Source organism: Ranitomeya imitator, chromosome 6 (assembly GCF_032444005.1).
Source record: "Ranitomeya imitator isolate aRanImi1 chromosome 6, aRanImi1.pri, whole genome shotgun sequence".
In the NCBI taxonomy this organism is placed as follows: domain Eukaryota; kingdom Metazoa; phylum Chordata; class Amphibia; order Anura; family Dendrobatidae; genus Ranitomeya; species Ranitomeya imitator.
Window position 1 is genome coordinate 39639324 of NC_091287.1, and position 18582 is coordinate 39657905.

General features: G+C 45.9%; 1 protein-coding gene across 6 annotated transcripts in view; it reads left to right on the forward strand.

The window, feature by feature from the left end:
* CACNB2 (calcium voltage-gated channel auxiliary subunit beta 2) overlaps positions 1-18582 on the forward strand; it is a 345405-nt gene that overhangs the window by 298911 nt on the left and 27912 nt on the right. For 3 of the 6 annotated variants that reach the window (XM_069729519.1, XM_069729522.1, XM_069729521.1), the window contains one exon: positions 408-427. In XM_069729519.1, coding sequence (XP_069585620.1) covers positions 408-427 — 20 coding nt within the window. Of the gene's footprint in view, positions 1-128; positions 263-407; positions 428-18582 lie in introns of all 6 variants that reach the window. The other 3 variants (XM_069729517.1, XM_069729520.1, XM_069729518.1) reach the window with 1 other exon arrangement.

Here is an 18582-nt window from a genome sequence, read left to right on the forward strand (position 1 = left end):
TCCCCCGTGGTAACCTTATTGCCTTTTGCTCGTGTGCCTTGATTTGAGCCTTCCTTCCCAGATGATATTATGTGTGACTGCATTTTTCTTCTCCATCTGATAACCATACGTAATTTGTCTGTATGTAGCTATAGACTTAGATGCCAGTGGCTTAGAGGCAGAAGAGATTGAAATTCCAGCCAATCATCGCTCCCCTAAACCCAGTGTAAACAGTTTAACATCACCCCACATGAAAGAGAAAAGAATGCCTTTTTTTAAGAAGGTAACCGCCAGCTCGGGCCGGACGCGCACCATCTGTACGGCTGCCACGCGCCACATTTCAAGTCTTGTTTAACGTCTTTGTCTCTCGAGATGTCAATAACACGCATGCCTTGTTGTTCTCTGTTTTCTTTTCATGCTGCTTGTAGCTAAACAGAAGCAAAAATCGGTAAGTTTACATAGACATAGAGTTTACGAAGCAGAAGGATCCATACCTGCACCCCGGCAGTGCCAAAAGATCGAAAAAATAGCCGTTAGTCTAGGGTGGGTTGGGTTAGTATCAAATATTCTTGATGGTCTAGGTTGGCCACCTTTGGGGACAATTTTATTTATTTTTGTTTTAACTTTAATTCATGTATTTGGGGCTAAAAATCATTTTTGCAATTAGGTTTCATTAGAAAATGTGCTTTTATTTTAGCTTTTACAGGCTCTTTGTTTCCCAGCACAATGAACTTTGATGTGACCGGAGCTAAAAAACAAAAGACAAAACCTCTACAATATCTATATATATAATTGTCTAAGGGTTTTTCCGTCTGTCTGTCTTTCTGTCTGTCTTTCTGTCTGTCTGTCTGTCCTGGAAATCCCGCCTCTCTGATTGGTCGAGGCCGTCAGGCCTCGACCAATCAGAGACGGGCACAGCGACGATGATGTCATAAAGGACGTAGACATCCCGTGTCTCTGATTGGTCGAGGCCGCCAGGCCTCGACCAATCAGCAACGGGCACAGCGACGATGATGTCATAAAGGACGTAGACATCTCATGTTTCTGATTCAGCGACGGGCACAGTATCGACGTAGATGTCATAATGGTTGCCATGGCGACGATGATGTCATAAAGGTTGCCTCGACCAATCAGCGACGGGCACAGTCTGCCGCGAATTCTGGAATCATCATTGTCCATATACTACGGGGACATGCGTATTCTAGAATACCCGATGCGTTAGAATCGGGCCACAATCTAGTCTCCTATAAAATGGTCAGAATGAGCTCACTGATGGATCCTTAGTTAACTCATTCTGCAGCCAGATCACCACAAAGGTTATAGAAGACAAATGATGCACACTTGTTTATGAAACACGATTTCAAACTACAAATGTGCACCGTTTGCCTTCTATAACCTTTGTGTTGATCTGGCTGCAGAATGAGTTACCGTATATACTCGAGTATAAGCCGACCCCCTAATTTTGCCACAAAAAACTGGGAAAACTTATTGACTCGAGTATAACCCTAGGGTAGGAAATGCAGCATTTACCGGTGAATTTCAAAAATAAAAATAGATGCTCCATACAGTTCATTAGGGTTGAGCGAAACGGGTCGAACATTTTCAAAAGTCGCCGACTTTTGGCTAAGTCGGGGTTTCATGAAACCCGATCCGACCCCTGTGCGGGGTCGGCCATGCGGTACGCGACTTTCGCGCCAAAGTCGCGTTTCAATGACGCGAAAAGCGCCATTTCTCAGCCAATGAAGGTAAACGCAGAGTGTGGGCAGCGTGATGACATAGGTCCTGGTCCCCACCATCTTAGAGAAGGGCATTGCAGTGATTGGCTTGCTGTCTGCGACGTCACAGGGGCTATAAAGGGGAGTTCCCGCCGACCGCCATCTTACTGCTGCTGATCTGAGCTTAGGGAGAGGTTGCTGCCGCTTTGTCAGAAGCAGGGATAGCGTTAGGCAGGGTCCATTAACCACCAAACCGCTTGTGCTGCAGCGATTTGCACTGTCCAACACCACCCTCGGTGTGCAGGGACAGTGGAAGTTTTTTTTTTTTTTTTTTTTCCCCTCAGCGCTGTAGCTCATTGGGCTGCCCTAGAAGGCTCCCTGATAGCTGCATTGCTGTGTGTACGCCGCTGTGCAAACCAACTGCTTTTTTCAAAGCACAAATCCTCTTGTTCCTTCCTTTCTGCACAGCTATCTTTTTTGTTTGTCCACACTTTTTATTTCATTTGTGCATCAGTCCACTCCTTATTGCTGCCTGCCATACCTGGCTGAGATTACTGCAGGCAGGGAGATAGTAGCTGCCTGCCATACCTGGCTGAGATTACTGCAGGCAGGGAGATAGTAATTGTAGGACATTCCCTGTTTTTTTTTTTTTTTTTTTTTTGGTGGGAGATTAAGATTGGCAATTTGGCATTTCTGCTAGAGTGCCATCCCTGTGTGTGCCATCTCTCTCACATAGTGGGCCATAGAAAGCCTTTTCATTTTTCTGTATTTTTTTTTGTGGGGTGTATAAATTCTCCCTGATAAAAATACAGTGGGAGATTAATATTGGCCTTTGGGCTTGTGTGCCAGTCCTGAGTGTGCCATCTCTCTCACAAATAGTGGGCCATAGAAAGCCTATTTTATTTTTTTTTGGGTTTTATAAATTCTCCCTGAAAAAAAGGGAGATTAATATTGGCCTCTGGGCTTGTGTGCCAGTCCTGAGCGTGCCATCTGTGCCAGCCCTGAGCGTGCCATCTCTCTCACAAATAGTGGGCCATAGAAAGCCTATTTAATTTTTTTTTTGGTTTTATAAATTCTCCCTGAAAAAAAGGGAGATTAATATTGGCCTCTGGGCTTGTGTGCCAGTTGTGAGCGTGCCATCTGTGCCAGTCCTGAGCGTGCCATCTCTCTCACAAATAGTGGGCCATAGAAAGCCTATTTAATTTTTTTTTTGGTTTTATAAATTTTCCCTGAAAAAAGGGAGATTAATATTGGCCTCTGGGCTTGTGTGCCAGTTGTGAGCGTGCCATCTGTGCCAGTCCTGAGCGTGCCATCTCTCTCACAAATAGTGGGCCATAGAAAGCCTATTTAATTTTTTTTTTGGTTTTATAAATTTTCCCTGAAAAAAGGGAGATTAATATTGGCCTCTGGGCTTGTGTGCCAGTTGTGAGCGTGCCATCTGTGCCAGTCCTGAGCGTGCCATCTCTCTCACAAATAGTGGGCCATAGAAAGCCTATTTAAATATTTTTTTGGTTTTATAAATTCTCCCAGAAAAAAAGGGAGATTAATATTGGCCTCTGGGCTTCTGTGCCAGTCCTGAGCGTGCCATCTGTGCCAGTCCTGAGCGTCCCATCTCTCTCACAAATAGTGGGCCATAGAAAGCCTATTTTTTTTTTTTGGGGGGTTTTAGAAATTCTCCCTGGAAAAAAAAAGGGAGATTAATATTGCCCTTTGGGCTTGTGTGCCAGTACTAAGCGTTCCATCTCTCTCTCTCTCTCAGTCAGTGGGCCATAGAACGCCTATTTTTGGTTTTATTTGTTTTCTAAATTCTCCCTGAAAAAATCATTTTATTTTATTTGGTTTCTAAATTCTTCCTGATAAAATCATATTTTTTTTTATTATTTTTTTTTCTAAAGTCTCCCTGAAAAAAAAAAAAAAAAAAAAAAAAACAGTGGGAGATTAATATTGGCCTTTCTGCTTGTGTGCCAGTCTTGACTCCTGGGTGCGTCATCTCTCAGTCAGTGGGCCATAGAACGCCTATTTTTGGTTTTATTTGTTTTATAAATTCTCCCTGAAAAAATCATTTTATTTTATTTGGTTTCTAAATTCTTCCTGATAAAATCATATTTTTTTTATTATTTTTTTTTCTAAAGTCTCCCTGAAAAAAAAAAAAAAAAAACAGTGGGAGATTAATATTGGCCTTTCTGCTTGTGTGCCAGTCTTGACTCCTGGGTGTGCCATCTCTCTCTCTCTCTCTCTCTCTCTCCAATTGTGGTCCATAGAAAGCCTATATTTTTTTTCCTTGATTTGGGTTCCAAAATCTACCAGAGAAAATAACTACATCAATCATTGGTAGAAAAATATTGGCCTCTGGGCTTGTGTGCCACTCCTGACTCCTGTGTGCGTCATCTCTCAGTCAGTGGGCCATAGAACGCCTATTTTTGTTTTTATTTGTTTTATAAATTCTCCCTGAAAAAATCATTTTATTTTATTTGGTTTCTAAATTCTTCCTGATAAAATCATATTTTTTTTATTATTTTTTTTTCTAAAGTCTCCCTGAAAAAAAAAAAAAAAAAACAACCAAAAAAAACAGTGGGAGATTAATATTGGCCTTTCTGCTTGTGTGCCAGTCTTGACTCCTGGGTGTGCCATCTCTCTCTCTCTCTCTCTCTCTCTCTCTCTCCAATTGTGGTCCATAGAAAGCCTATATTTTTTTTCCTTGATTTGGGTTCCAAAATCTACCAGAGAAAATAACTCCATCAATCATTGGTAGAAAAATATTGGCCTCTGGGCTTGTGTGCCACTCCTGATTCCTGTGTGCGTCATCTCTCAGTCAGTGGGCCATAGAACGCCTATTTTTGTTTTTATTTGTTTTATAAATTCTCCCTGAAAAAATCATTTTATTTTATTTGGTTTCTAAATTCTTCCTGATAAAATCATATTTTTTTTATTATTTTTTTTTCTAAAGTCTCCCTGAAAAAAAAAAAAAAAAAACAACCAAAAAAAACAGTGGGAGATTAATATTGGCCTTTCTGCTTGTGTGCCAGTCTTGACTCCTGGGTGTGCCATCTCTCTCTCTCTCTCTCTCTCTCTCTCTCTCCAATTGTGGTCCATAGAAAGCCTATATTTTTTTTCCTTGATTTGGGTTCCAAAATCTACCAGAGAAAATAACTCCATCAATCATTGGTAGAAAAATATTGGCCTCTGGGCTTGTGTGCCACTCCTGATTCCTGTGTGCGTCATCTCTCAGTCAGTGGGCCATAGAACGCCTATTTTTGTTTTTATTTGTTTTATAAATTCTCCCTGAAAAAATCATTTTATTTTATTTGGTTTCTAAATTCTTCCTGATAAAATCATATTTTTTTTATTATTTTTTTTTCTAAAGTCTCCCTGAAAAAAAAAAAAAAAAAACAACCAAAAAAAACAGTGGGAGATTAATATTGGCCTTTCTGCTTGTGTGCCAGTCTTGACTCCTGGGTGTGCCATCTCTCTCTCTCTCTCTCTCTCTCTCTCCAATTGTGGTCCATAGAAAGCCTATATTTTTTTTCCTTGATTTGGGTTCCAAAATCTACCAGAGAAAATAACTCCATCAATCATTGGTAGAAAAATATTGGCCTCTGGGCTTGTGTGCCACTCCTGATTCCTGTGTGCGTCATCTCTCACTCAGTGGCCCATAGAAAGCATATAGTTTGTTACATTTGTTTTCTAAATTCTCCCTGCAAAAATCTATTTTTTTTTTTTGGGGGGGTTTCTAAAGTGTTCCTGAAAAAAATAAAAATAAAAAAAAAATAATAGTGTGACATTAATATTAACATTTGTGCTTCAGTGACAGTCCTGCGTGTGGGGCATCTCTCTAATTTGCAGCCACCAAAAAAAGAGTGTGTAACATTGGGCCTGATTTTCGCTGTGGTCTCACCAACCTGTAAAGGGGTAGCTAAATCATACTGAAGTTATAGCTCACCGTGTAAGTTGTGTGACTGCAACAAATAACGTTAGTTTGGTTACGTTTTTAAAACAATGAGGAAGTCTAGTGGAAGAGGTCGTGGCCGGGGGCGTTCATTGTCAGCTGGTAATGAGGGTAGTGGTAGTGGTGGAGCATCAGGTGGTCGTGGGGAAAAAAATATTGCACCTAAGTCTGGAGCTGTGGAGCCAGGTTCGTCGTCCGGCTACACAAGGCCTCGAACGCTCCCTTTTCTGGGATTAGGAAAACCGCTTTTAAAGCCGGAGCAGCAAGAGCAAGTTTTGGCTTATCTTGCTGACTCAGCCTCTAGCTCTTTTGCCTCCTCTCGTGAAACTGGTAAAAGTAAAAGCAGCGCGTCGTTAGTGGATGTTCACGGTCAGGGACAAGTCACTTCCTTGTCCTCTTCAGCAAAAACAACAACAGAGAAGAATGCAGCAGGCGACACAACGGGTTACTCCATGGAGCTCTTTACACATACCGTCCCTGGCTTAGAAAGTGAAGCAGTTAACAGTCCATGCCCATTACAAATTGAATCTGACATGGAGTGCACTGACGCACAGCCACAGCCAGACTACTATGCTGGTCCTTTGACTCAGACCACAACATTGCCCTCGCAGGGTGCTGATCAAGAATCAGACCCTGATGAGACTATGTTGCCCCATCACGAACGCTATACCACCGAACGACACGGTGACACAGACGAAGTTGCGCAGGAGGTACAAGAAGAGTTATTAGATGACCCAGTTCTTGACCCCGATTGGCAGCCATTGGGGGAACAGGGTGCAGGCGGCAGCAGTTCTGAAGCAGAGGAGGAGGAGGGGCCGCAGCAGGCATCAACATCGCCACAGGTTCCATCTGCCGGGCCCGTATCTTGCCCAAAACGCGTGGCAAAGCCAAAACCTGGTGGAGGACAGCGTGGCCATCCGGTTAAAGCTCAGTCTGCAATGCCTGAAAAGGTATCCGATGCTAGAAAGAGTGCAGTCTGGCATTTTTTTAAACAACATCCAATTGATCAGCGCAAAGTCATCTGTCAAAAATGTTCTACTTCCTTAAGCAGAGGTCAGAATCTGAAAAGTCTCAATACTAGTTGCATGCATAGACATTTAACCACCATGCATTTGAAAGCTTGGACTAACTACCAAACGTCCCTTAAGGTTGTTGCACCCTCGGCCAATGAAGCTAGTCATCAACGCAACATCCCTTCCGGCAGTGTAGGACCACCATTTAGCGCACCACCTGCTGTATCTGTGCAGGTATCTTTGCCAGGCCAAAGCAGTCAGGGTCAGGGAATCACCAGTTTCGTAGTAGGAAACACTGCATCTAGGGCACCGGCGGCAACAATACCATCTCCCACCGTCTCTCAGTCTGCCATGTCCACCGGCACCCCCGCTAGTTCCACGATCTCCATCTCTCCAGTCCAGCTCACCCTACATGAGACTATGGTTAGAAAAAGGAAATACTTAGCCTCGCATCCGCGTACACAGGGTTTGAACGCCCACATAGCTAGACTAATCTCGTTAGAGATGATGCCCTACCGGTTAGTTGAAAGCGAAGCTTTCAAAGACCTGATGGACTACGCTGTACCACGCTACGAGCTACCCAGTCGACACTTTTTTTCCAGAAAAGCCATCCCAGCCCTCCACCAGCATGTTAAAGAGCGCATCGTCCATGCACTCAGGCAATCTGTGAGCACAAAGGTGCACCTGACAACAGATGCATGGACCAGTAGGCATGGCCAGGGACGTTACGTGTCCATCACGGCACACTGGGTAAATGTGGTGGATTCAGGGTCCACAGGGGACAGCAAGTTTGGGACAGTTCTGCCTAGCCCACGGTCTAGTAAACAGTTGTCTGTAGCCGTTCGCACCCCCTCCTCCTCCTCCTCGTCCTCCTGCAGAAGCAAGAGCTCGTCCACAGACCGCAGTCGCACAAACACTCCATCCGCACCTGCCACTGTTGCACACCAGGTCTCCCATTATGGGGCAGCTACTGGCATACGTCAGCAGGCTGTATTGGCTATGAAGTGTTTGGGCGACAATAGACACACCGCGAAAGTTCTGTCCGAGTTCTTGCAGCAAGAAACGCAGTCGTGGCTGGGCACTGTAGATCTTGAGGCAGGCAAGGTAGTGAGTGATAACGGAAGGAATTTCATGGCTGCCATCTCCCTTTCCCAACTGAAACACATTCCTTGCCTGGCTCACACCTTAAACCTGGTGGTGCAGTGCTTCCTGAAAAGTTATCCGGGGTTATCCGACCTGCTCCTCAAAGTGCGTGGACTTTGCGCACATATCCGCCGTTCGCCTGTACACTCCAGCCGTATGCAGACCTATCAGCGTTCTTTGAACCTTCCCCAGCATCGCCTAATCATAGACGTTGCAACAAGGTGGAACTCAACACTGCACATGCTTCAGAGACTGTGCGAACAGAGGCGGGCTGTTATGTTTTTGTGGGAGGATACACATACACGGGCAGGCAGTAGGATGGCAGACATGGAGTTGTCAGGTGTGCAGTGGTCGAAGATTCAAGACATGTGTCAAGTCCTTCAGTGTTTTGAGGAATGCACACGGCTGGTTAGTGCAGACAACGCCATAATAAGCATGACCATCCCCCTAATGCGTCTGCTGATGCAAAGTTTGACGCACATAAAGGATCAGGCGTCTGCACCAGAGGAAGAGGAAAGCCTTGATGACAGTCAGCGATTGTCTGGTCAGGGCAGTGTACATGACGAGGTACCGGGCGAAGAGGAGGTGGAGGATGAGGAGGATGATGGGGATGAGTATATTTTTAATGAGGAAGCTTTCCCGGGGGCACGGGAAATTGGTGGCGTGGCAAGGCCGGGTTCTGGTTTTTTGAGGGACACAAGTGACGTAGATTTGCCTGCAACTGCCCCTCAACCAAGCACAACCGCAGATTTGACAACGGGAACTTTGGCCCACATGGCGGATTATGCCTTGCGTATCCTCAAAAGGGACACACGCATTACAAAAATGATGAACGATGACGATTACTGGTTGGCCTGCCTCCTTGATCCTCGCTATAAAGGCAAATTGCAAAATATTATGCCACATGAGAACTTGGAACTAATATTAGCAACAAAACAATCAACTCTTGTTGACCGTTTGCTTCTGGCATTCCCTGCACACAGCGCCCGTGATCGTTCTCACACGAGCTCCAGGGGCCAGCAGACCAGAGGTGTTAGAGGGGCAGAAATCAGAAGTGGCGTTGGCCAGAGGGGTTTTCTGACCAGGTTGTGGAGTGATTTTTCTATGACCGCAGACAGGACAGGTACTGCAGCATCAATTCAAAGTGACAGGAGACAACATTTGTCCAGTATGGTTACAAACTATTTTTCATCCCTTATCGACGTTCTCCCTCAACCGTCATTCCCATTTGATTACTGGGCATCCAAATTAGACACCTGGCCAGAATTGGCAGAATATGCATTGCAGGAGCTTGCTTGCCCGGCAGCTAGTGTCCTATCAGAAAGAGTATTCAGTGCTGCAGGTTCAATACTAACAGAAAAAAGGACTCGTCTGGCTACCCAAAATGTAGATGATCTAACCTTCATTAAAATGAACCACAACTGGATTTCAAAATCTTTTGCCCCACCCTGCCCGGCTGACACCTAGCTTTCCTATGAAAAGGTCTTGCCTGTGGACTATTCTGAATGACTTTTCCAATCTCGTAATTTTCTTCACCTGATTGTCCAGCATACGACATGTTTCCACCTCACGAAATGGCCAAACTCCCCACACGGGGCCGTGCTATCGCCACTTTGCGCTTGGACCCTTGAGAGTGCTGTTTGTCTGAAGAGGTGGGTGTGGCCGCTTTTGGTCGACGGCACTGCCACTGGGTCCCTCATAGTACAATAAAGTGTCTCTGGCGGTGGTGGTGCGCACCCAACGTCAGACACACCGTTGTAATATGAGGGGCCCTGTGCCTGTACCGCCGGCCACAAGACAGTTCCCCCCCCCAGCTCAAACAGTGCTCTACCACTAGCAAAATTATCTCTCACAGCTTCACCAATGTGTAGTCTAGGCGCTGACATCCTTCAATGCCTGGCACTGACAATACCATTGTTTTGACATTTTTGTTATGTTAGGCCTTCGAAGCCTGTCTGCGGTCCCTTCTTTCTACAACTACTACACTGACCAGGCCACTGCTGGCCGTGTTACCCTGGAACCAATTTAAAAGTGCCTACAGTCAGCCCAATTTTGTTATGTTAGGCCTTCGAAGACTGTCTGCCGTCACTCCTTCCACTAGACTTCCACTGACCATACACTGCTGCCCATGTACCCCTGGAACCAATTTAAAGTGCCTACAGCCAGCCCAATTTTGTTATGTTAGGCCTTGGAAGCCTGTCTGCGGTCACTCCTTCCACTAGACTTCCACTGACCAGACCACTGCTGCCCGTGTACCCCTGGAACCAATTTAAAAGTGCCTACAGCCAGCCCAAGTTTGTTATGTTAGGCCTTGGAAGCCTGTCTGCGGTCACTCCTTCCACTAGACTTCCACTGACCAGACCACTGCTGCCCGTGTACCCCTGGAACCAATTTAAAAGTGCCTACAGCCAGCCCAAGTTTGTTATGTTAGGCCTTCGAAGCCTGTCTGCGGTCACTCCTTCCACTAGACTTCCACTGACCATACACTGCTGCCCATGTACCCCTGGAACAAATTTAAAAGTGCCTACAGCCAGCCCAAGTTTGTTATGTTAGGCCTTCGAAGCCTGTCTGCGTCCCGTTCTTTCAACTACAACTACACTGACCAGGCCACTGATGGCCGTGTTCCCTTGGAACCAATTTTAACTTGCCTACAGCCAGCCCTATGTTATTATGTTAGGCCTTCGAAGCCTGTCTGCGGTCACTCCTTCCACTAGACTTCCACTGACCATACACTGCTGCCCATGTACCCCTGAAACCAATTTAAAGTGCCTACAGCCAGCCCAATTTTGTTATGTTAGGCCTTGGAAGCCTGTCTGCGGTCACTCCTTCCACTAGACTTCCACTGACCAGACCACTGCTGCCCGTGTACCCCTGGAACCAATTTAAAAGTGCCTACAGCCAGCCCAAGTTTGTTATGTTAGGCCTTCGAAGCCTGTCTGCGGTCACTCCTTCCACTAGACTTCCACTGACCAGACCACTGCTGCCCGTGTACCCCTGGAACCAATTTAAAAGTGCCTACAGCCAGCCCAAGTTTGTTATGTTAGGCCTTGGAAGCCTGTCTGCGGTCACTCCTTCCACTAGACTTCCACTGACCAGACCACTGCTGCCCGTGTACCCCTGGAACCAATTTAAAAGTGCCTACAGCCAGCCCAAGTTTGTTATGTTAGGCCTTGGAAGCCTGTCTGCGGTCACTCCTTCCACTAGACTTCCACTGACCAGACCACTGCTGCCCGTGTACCCCTGGAACCAATTTAAAAGTGCCTACAGCCAGCCCAAGTTTGTTATGTTAGGCCTTCGAAGCCTGTCTGCGGTCACTCCTTCCACTAGACTTCCACTGACCAGACCACTGCTGCCCGTGTACCCCTGGAACCAATTTAAAAGTGCCTACAGCCAGCCCAAGTTTGTTATGTTAGGCCTTGGAAGCCTGTCTGCGGTCACTCCTTCCACTAGACTTCCACTGACCAGACCACTGCTGCCCGTGTACCCCTGGAACCAATTTAAAAGTGCCTACAGCCAGCCCAAGTTTGTTATGTTAGGCCTTGGAAGCCTGTCTGCGGTCACTCCTTCCACTAGACTTCCACTGACCAGACCACTGCTGCCCGTGTACCCCTGGAACCAATTTAAAAGTGCCTACAGCCAGCCCAAGTTTGTTATGTTAGGCCTTCGAAGCCTGTCTGCGGTCACTCCTTCCACTAGACTTCCACTGACCAGACCACTGCTGCCCGTGTACCCCTGGAACCAATTTAAAAGTGCCTACAGCCAGCCCAAGTTTGTTATGTTAGGCCTTCGAAGCCTGTCTGCGGTCACTCCTTCCACTAGACTTCCACTGACCATACACTGCTGCCCATGTACCCCTGGAACAAATTTAAAAGTGCCTACAGCCAGCCCAAGTTTGTTATGTTAGGCCTTCGAAGCCTGTCTGCGTCCCGTTCTTTCAACTACAACTACACTGACCAGGCCACTGATGGCCGTGTTCCCTTGGAACCAATTTTAACTTGCCTACAGCCAGCCCTATGTTATTATGTTAGGCCTTCGAAGCCTGTCTGCGTCCCGTTCTTTCAACTACAACTACACTGACCAGGCCACTGATGGCCGTGTTCCCCTGGAACCAATTTTAACTTGCCTACAGCCAGCCCAATGTTAGGCCTTTGATGCCTGTCTGCCGTCAATCCTTCCACTAGGCCTCCACTGACCTGTCTATTGCTGCCCGTGTACCCCTTGAACCAACATCATTAAATATAAAAAAAATTAATTTGATTATAAAAAATAAGATCGTGTTGAGATCTCAAATGCAGACATTTTAACAATCAAAACAAACACACAACAAATATCTGGAACTGTACTACAAAGGTCCAACAGCTACAATTTCTTTCTCCTGCAAGAAGTTAACTGAAAGTTTTTTGGAGTTGTTAACACAGATATGGCATCCACCGAGTGTTGTCCTGTCGCGTCTCCTTTAAATTATTTCCAATAAGATGTTAAACTATTAATTTAATAAAATCAATAATTAAAAAAATAATTGAGTAAGTCAAAAGCACATTGCAAATAAACATTAATTACAAATCAAGAAGCATGGCGCGTCCGAGGGTGAGTAGATACCGAATAAGAATATAATCACCCTTGGACGCGCAATGCTTATTTACAACAGCCTTCCTTCCTAAGAATCAGCCCTTCCGTGGTGTAGAGAGAGGTTGTGTTACACTCCAAGGTGTTCCCCAGGTTGCCTTTCCTGAGCTTCGATCTTCCGGCTCTCGTTTAGTAGCTGTTGGAAACTACGCTGCATTAGGCCTACTAATTGTGTATGGGGTGTAGAGACAGGTTGTGTTACACTCCAAGGTTTTCACCAGGTTGCCTTTCCTGAGCTTCGATCTTCATGCTCTCGTTTAGTAGGTGTCGGAAAGTAGGCTGCATTAGGCCTACAAATTGGGTATGGGGTGGAGAGAGATGGTGTGTTACACTCCAAGGTGTTCCCCAGGTTTCCTTGCCATTGCTTCGGTCTTCCGACTCTCGTTTAGTAGTTGTAGAAAAGTACACAGCATTAGGCCTACAAAATGGGTATGGGGTGGAGAGAGATGGTGTGTTACACTCCAAGGTGTTCCCCAGGTTGCCTTTCCTGAGCTTCGATCTTCATGCTCTCGTTTAGTAGGTGTCGGAAAGTAGGCTGCATTAGGCCTACAAATTGGGTATGGGGTGGAGAGAGATGGTGTGTTACACTCCAAGGTGTTCCCCAGGTTTCCTTGCCATTGCTTCGGTCTTCCGACTCTCGTTTAGTAGTTGTAGAAAGGTACACAGCATTAGGCCTACAAAATGGGTATGGGGTGGAGAGAGATGGTGTGTTACACTCCAAGGTGTTCCCCAGGTTGCCTTTCCTGAGCTTCGATCTTCATGCTCTCGTTTAGTAGGTGTCGGAAAGTAGGCTGCATTAGGCCTAAAAAATGGGGAATGGGGTGGAGAGAGATGGTGTGTTACACTCCAAGGTGTTCCCCAGGTTTCCTTGCCATTGCTTCGGTCTTCCGACTCTCGTTTAGTAGTTGTAGAAAAGTACACTGCATTAGGCCTAAAAAATGGGTATGGGGTGGAGAGAGATGGTGTGTTACACTCCAAGGTGTTCCCCAGGTTGCCTTTCCTGAGCTTCGATCTTCATGCTCTCGTTTAGTAGGTGTCGGAAAGTAGGCTGCATTAGGCCTACAAATTGGGTATGGGGTGGAGAGAGATGGTGTGTTACACTCCAAGGTGTTCCCCAGGTTTCCTTGCCATTGCTTCGGTCTTCCGACTCTCGTTTAGTAGTTGTAGAAAAGTACACAGCATTAGGCCTACAAAATGGGTATGGGGTGGAGAGAGATGGTGTGTTACAATCCAAGGTGTTCCCCAGGTTGCCTTTCCTGAGCTTCTATCTTCAGGCTCTCATTAAATTGTGGTTAAATGGAACAACTGCATTTGGCGTACTAGTTGGTTTGGGGCCTACTATCGGTGTCTGCCACTCCTTGCTGTTCTCCTGGTTTCCTGTCCTGAAATACCATTTTCAGCCTCTCGTTAAGTAGTTGTTAATGTTAGACTGCATTTGGCCTACTAGTTGGGTTGGGGCCTACTATCGGTGTCTGCCACTCCTTGCTGTTCTCCTCCACTGAACAAAGCTGTGCCGCCTGTTTACTACGGTTGCCAATTTTGAACTGCATTTCGACTACTTACTGATTTGGCCCTACTCTCTGTGTCAGCCTCTCATTCCAGTTGTCCTCCACTGCAATGCCCCCTGGTTATTCCTGTGTTACCAATTTTGAACTGCATTTAGCCCACTTTCTTCTTTGGGCCTATATCTGTGTTTCCACTTCATCGTGCCCATTGCCCAGCCAGTGATAGATGAGTCTGCTGGTACATTGACCCATAACGCAACATTCCCCGTGCACGCTACACAACAACATTGTGACCCTGCTGAAAGTCAGGTTGCTCTTCCCGCATACCATACCACCTTACACGGGGACAAAGAGGAAGGTGCAGATGAAAGTGCAGGTTCCTTCATCAGGTGGGGGGAGGAATACTAGTTGGCGACGTCACTGGCACAGGGCCTCTCATAGTACGCAAAAGTGTTGCTGCCGGTGGGAGGCGCCCCCGCCGTGCAAACACACCGCTGTACTTTGAGGGGCCCTGTGCCAGTGCCAATGCCAACGAGTGGGCCCCCCCTGCTTGCTCAGGTTCACAGCACTTGCAAAGTTGAAATACTTACCTCTCCCTGCTCCACTGCCGTGACGTGGTCCAGATTTCCTGGGCCCACTAATTACTTGAACCAGCCCTACCCCCCACAACTTTAGCCAAATGACCCCCAATTTCAAATGCCTTCCAATTATTATAAGGTAAATTACGCTTGACAAGCTTCATTAAGAAGAATGGATGGTTTTGACATTAAAATGGGCACTCTAGGTGTTTTCCTGGCCCCCACTCACTGCCGACTATGCTGCCCCATTGACTTGCATTGGGTTTCGTGTTTCGGTCGATCCCGACTTTACGTCATAATCGGCCGATTTCACTCGACCCGACTTTGGACATAGTCGGGTTTCGCAAAACCCGGCTCGACTCTAAAAAGGTCAAGGTCGCTCAACTCTACCGTTCATTATTGCCCCAAAGGAGGTTCCATATAAAGCTGTGCCATATATAATGCTCCATACCATTGATTATTGCCCCATAGATGCTCCACATAAAGCTGTGCAATATACAATGCTCTGCACCGTTCATTATGGCCCCATAGATGCTCCATATAAAACTGTGCCATTTATGCTCTGCACCGTTCATTATGGCCCCATAGATGCTCCATATAAAGCTGTGCCCCATATATAATGCTCTGCACCGTTCATTATGGCCCCATAGATGCTCCTTATAAAGCTGTGCAACATGTAATGCTCCGCACCATTCAGTATGGCCCCATAGATGCTCCACATAAAGCTGTGCCATATATAATGCTCTGCACCGTTCAGTATGGCCCCATAGATGCTCCTTATAAAGCTGTGCCATATATAATGCTCTGCACCGTTCATTATGGCACCATAGATGCTCCACAAAAAGCTGTGCCCCATATACAATGCTCTGCACCGTTCATTATGGCCCCATAGATGCTCCTTATAAAGCTGTGCCATATATAATGCTCTGCACCGTTCATTATGGCCCCATAGATGCTCCATATAAAGCTGTGCCATATATAATGCTCTGCACCGTTCATTATGGCCCCATAGATGCTCCATATAAAGCTGTGCCATATATAATGCTCTGCACCGTTCATTATGGCCCCATAGATGCTCCATATAAAGCTGTGCTATATAGAATGCTCTATACCGTTCATTATGGCCCCATAGATGCTCCATATAAAGCTGTGCCATATATAATGTTCTGCACCGTTCATTATGGCCCCATAGATGTTCCATATAAAGCTGTGCCATATATAATGCTCTGCACCATTCATTATGGCCCCATAGATGCTCCATATAAAGCTGTGCCATATATAACGCTGCTGCTGCAATAAAAAAAAAACCACATACTCACCTCTCTTGCTTGCAGCTCCCGGCGTCCCATCCCGGCGTCTCTCTGCACTGACTGTTCAGGCAGAGGGCGGCGCGCACACTATATGCGTCATCGCGCCCTCTGACCTGAGCAGTCACTGCAAGAGGACGCGAAGACGGAGCGGCGCCCGGCGGGTGGAACGTGGACAGGTGAATATAAAATACTCACCTTGTCCCGGCGCTCCTGACGCTGCCCCTGCCTGTCACACTGTCTTTGGGTGCCGCAGCTCTTCCTCTGTCAGCGGTCATCATTACCGCTCATTAGAGGAATGAATATGCGGCTCCACCCCTATGGGAGTGGAGTCCATATTCATAAGTTTAATGAGCGGTCCCACGTGACCGCTGTACAGGGGAAGAGCTGCGGCACCCGAAGACAGTGTGACAGGCAGGGGGAGCGTCAGGAGCGCCGGGACTAGGTGAGTATGCCTCAGACCTCTCTCCCCCTCACCCGCCGACCGTGACTCGAGTATAAGCCGAGAGGGGCACTTTCAGCCCAAAAATTTGGGCTGAAAATCTCGGCTTATACTCGAGTATATAATAAGGATCCATCAGTGAACTCATTCTGACAGTGGATGTTTTTGTCTTTTTTTTTCAGCTCTGGTCACGTCAAAATTCAATGTGCAGGGCAAACAAAGAGCCTGTAAAATTAAAAAAAGAAAAGCACATTTTTCAAATAAATTTTATTTGCAAAAATGACTTTTAGCTTTAAATATATATTTTAAGTAAAATGAAAAGCCCTTAAAGGTGGACAAATCTGATATAATAGTCTTGATGGATTAGAGTGGTGAAGGGGTTAATGACGGTGGTTTATAAAAACATACCTAAAATTTAATTTCATTATTAATTAGTTAGGTCCAGAGTTCTTAATTAGATTTGTACTAAGATTCTGAGTTATCATTTATCGGTAACTTTTTTGACCGCTTGGACCCTCAAATAATGGGATATATGATTGTTGGGCCTCTGACAGCTTGGACCTCCACTTATTGCGAGCAAAGGGCCCAAAAGTCTTCTGTGTTACTGGATCAGTAGTGAGCATGTGCGACCGCGGCTCCACTAACTGGCTAAAGGAGTGATGGTCGCACATGCTCACTGCTGCTTCATTCACATAGGTGAGTTTAGGCCTCCTTTCCCTGATCTTGGGTTCAGTGGGGTCTCGACAGCATGACCCCACCCCCCAGCCTTCATATATTTATCATTTATCATCTTGTGGTGGAAACCAGTATGGAGCAACAGTTGATAAAGTTCTGCCCACCGCTGTTAAGACTAGAGGGAACTATCCTAAACATATTAATGACCTAGACATAGGATAGATCGCTGATGGTCCAAAATACAGCAACCCCACAATCAGCTGTTTCCGAGGCTGGATTCACACTACTCAATAACACCTGAGTTTTAGTACTCGAGAATGGAGCTGTGCTCTTCTTATTGATAAGTCATCAATAAGTCCTGGACAACCCCTTTAAAATGCTGAATCAGTCGGCGGTTTCCCCTAATAGTAGAAAGATTATATATACCTTAGTTTATTAATATCAAATTATTAAATAGACTAGATTGTGGCCCGATTCTAACGCATCGGGTATTCTAGAATATGCATGTCCCCGTAGTATATGGACAATGATGATTCCAGAATTCGCGGTAGACTGTGCCCGTCGCTGATTGGTCGAGGCAACCTTTATGACATCATCGTCGCCATGGCAACCATTATGACATCTACGTCGATACTGTGCCCGGCGCTGAATCAGAAACGTGGGATTTCTACATCCTTTATGACATCATCGTCGCTGTGCCTGGCGGCCTCGACCAATCAGAGACGCGGGATGTCTACGTCCTTTATGACATCATCGTCGCTGTGCCCGTTACTGATTGGTCGAGGCCTGGCGGCCTCGACCAATCAGAGACGCGGGATTTCCAGGACAGACAGACAGACAGAAAGACAGACAGACAGACGGAAAAAGCCTTAGATAATTATATATATAGATTAATTAGTTTGACGGCATGAAAATAAACAAGTTTGCAATTGACTTGCCTTTTCTATTTGCTGTCATGCTCCTGAAATGAGAGCTTTTATCTTTCATAGTTTACAGCTTGTTTCCATGGAGCTCGGTGGCCGCTAGTAACAGCCCATACCCTGGCTCAGAGTAGGCAGTAGTTACATGCCAGGAGAGGGGTTAACTCCTAACATACCAGTCAGCTCTCTCCAGCCCATTGATTTCTATACATAATTTAGCTACTCACCTCCCTCTAAGCTCCTGACAAGCTGCTGTTATAAATCTTGCAAAATCATCAGTCACCCACCGTTGTCTGTTTTCAGATCAGGTCTTCTAATCATGGCTCTCACTTTCCTGAGCCATGTGTTTGTTCAAATCCCCTTTTATCTCTGTATGTAAATTAGTTATAAAACTGTAGATCCCGACCACTGATAACTGAATGTATTACAGCAGAACTTTATAGTGCTGAGCTTTATAGTTCTACTGTTCACCAGGGTGGTTTCTCAAGGAGGAGGGACCGTCCTACCAGAAGCCGGGAGGTGAGGAGACGGTAAGGGGACAGCACAGCTCTGAGCTGCTTAAAAGACACCTTGAGGGTATAAAACCTCTCCAAATACATCTGCATATACAGTAGTAGATTAATCATTAATTCTATATACACATACAAAAATAAAAACCCCAAAAATTAAAACAATAGAAAGTGAGGTCAGGTCTTTTACAATAATTTTCAGTCTTTACAGTTGGCTTTTGTTG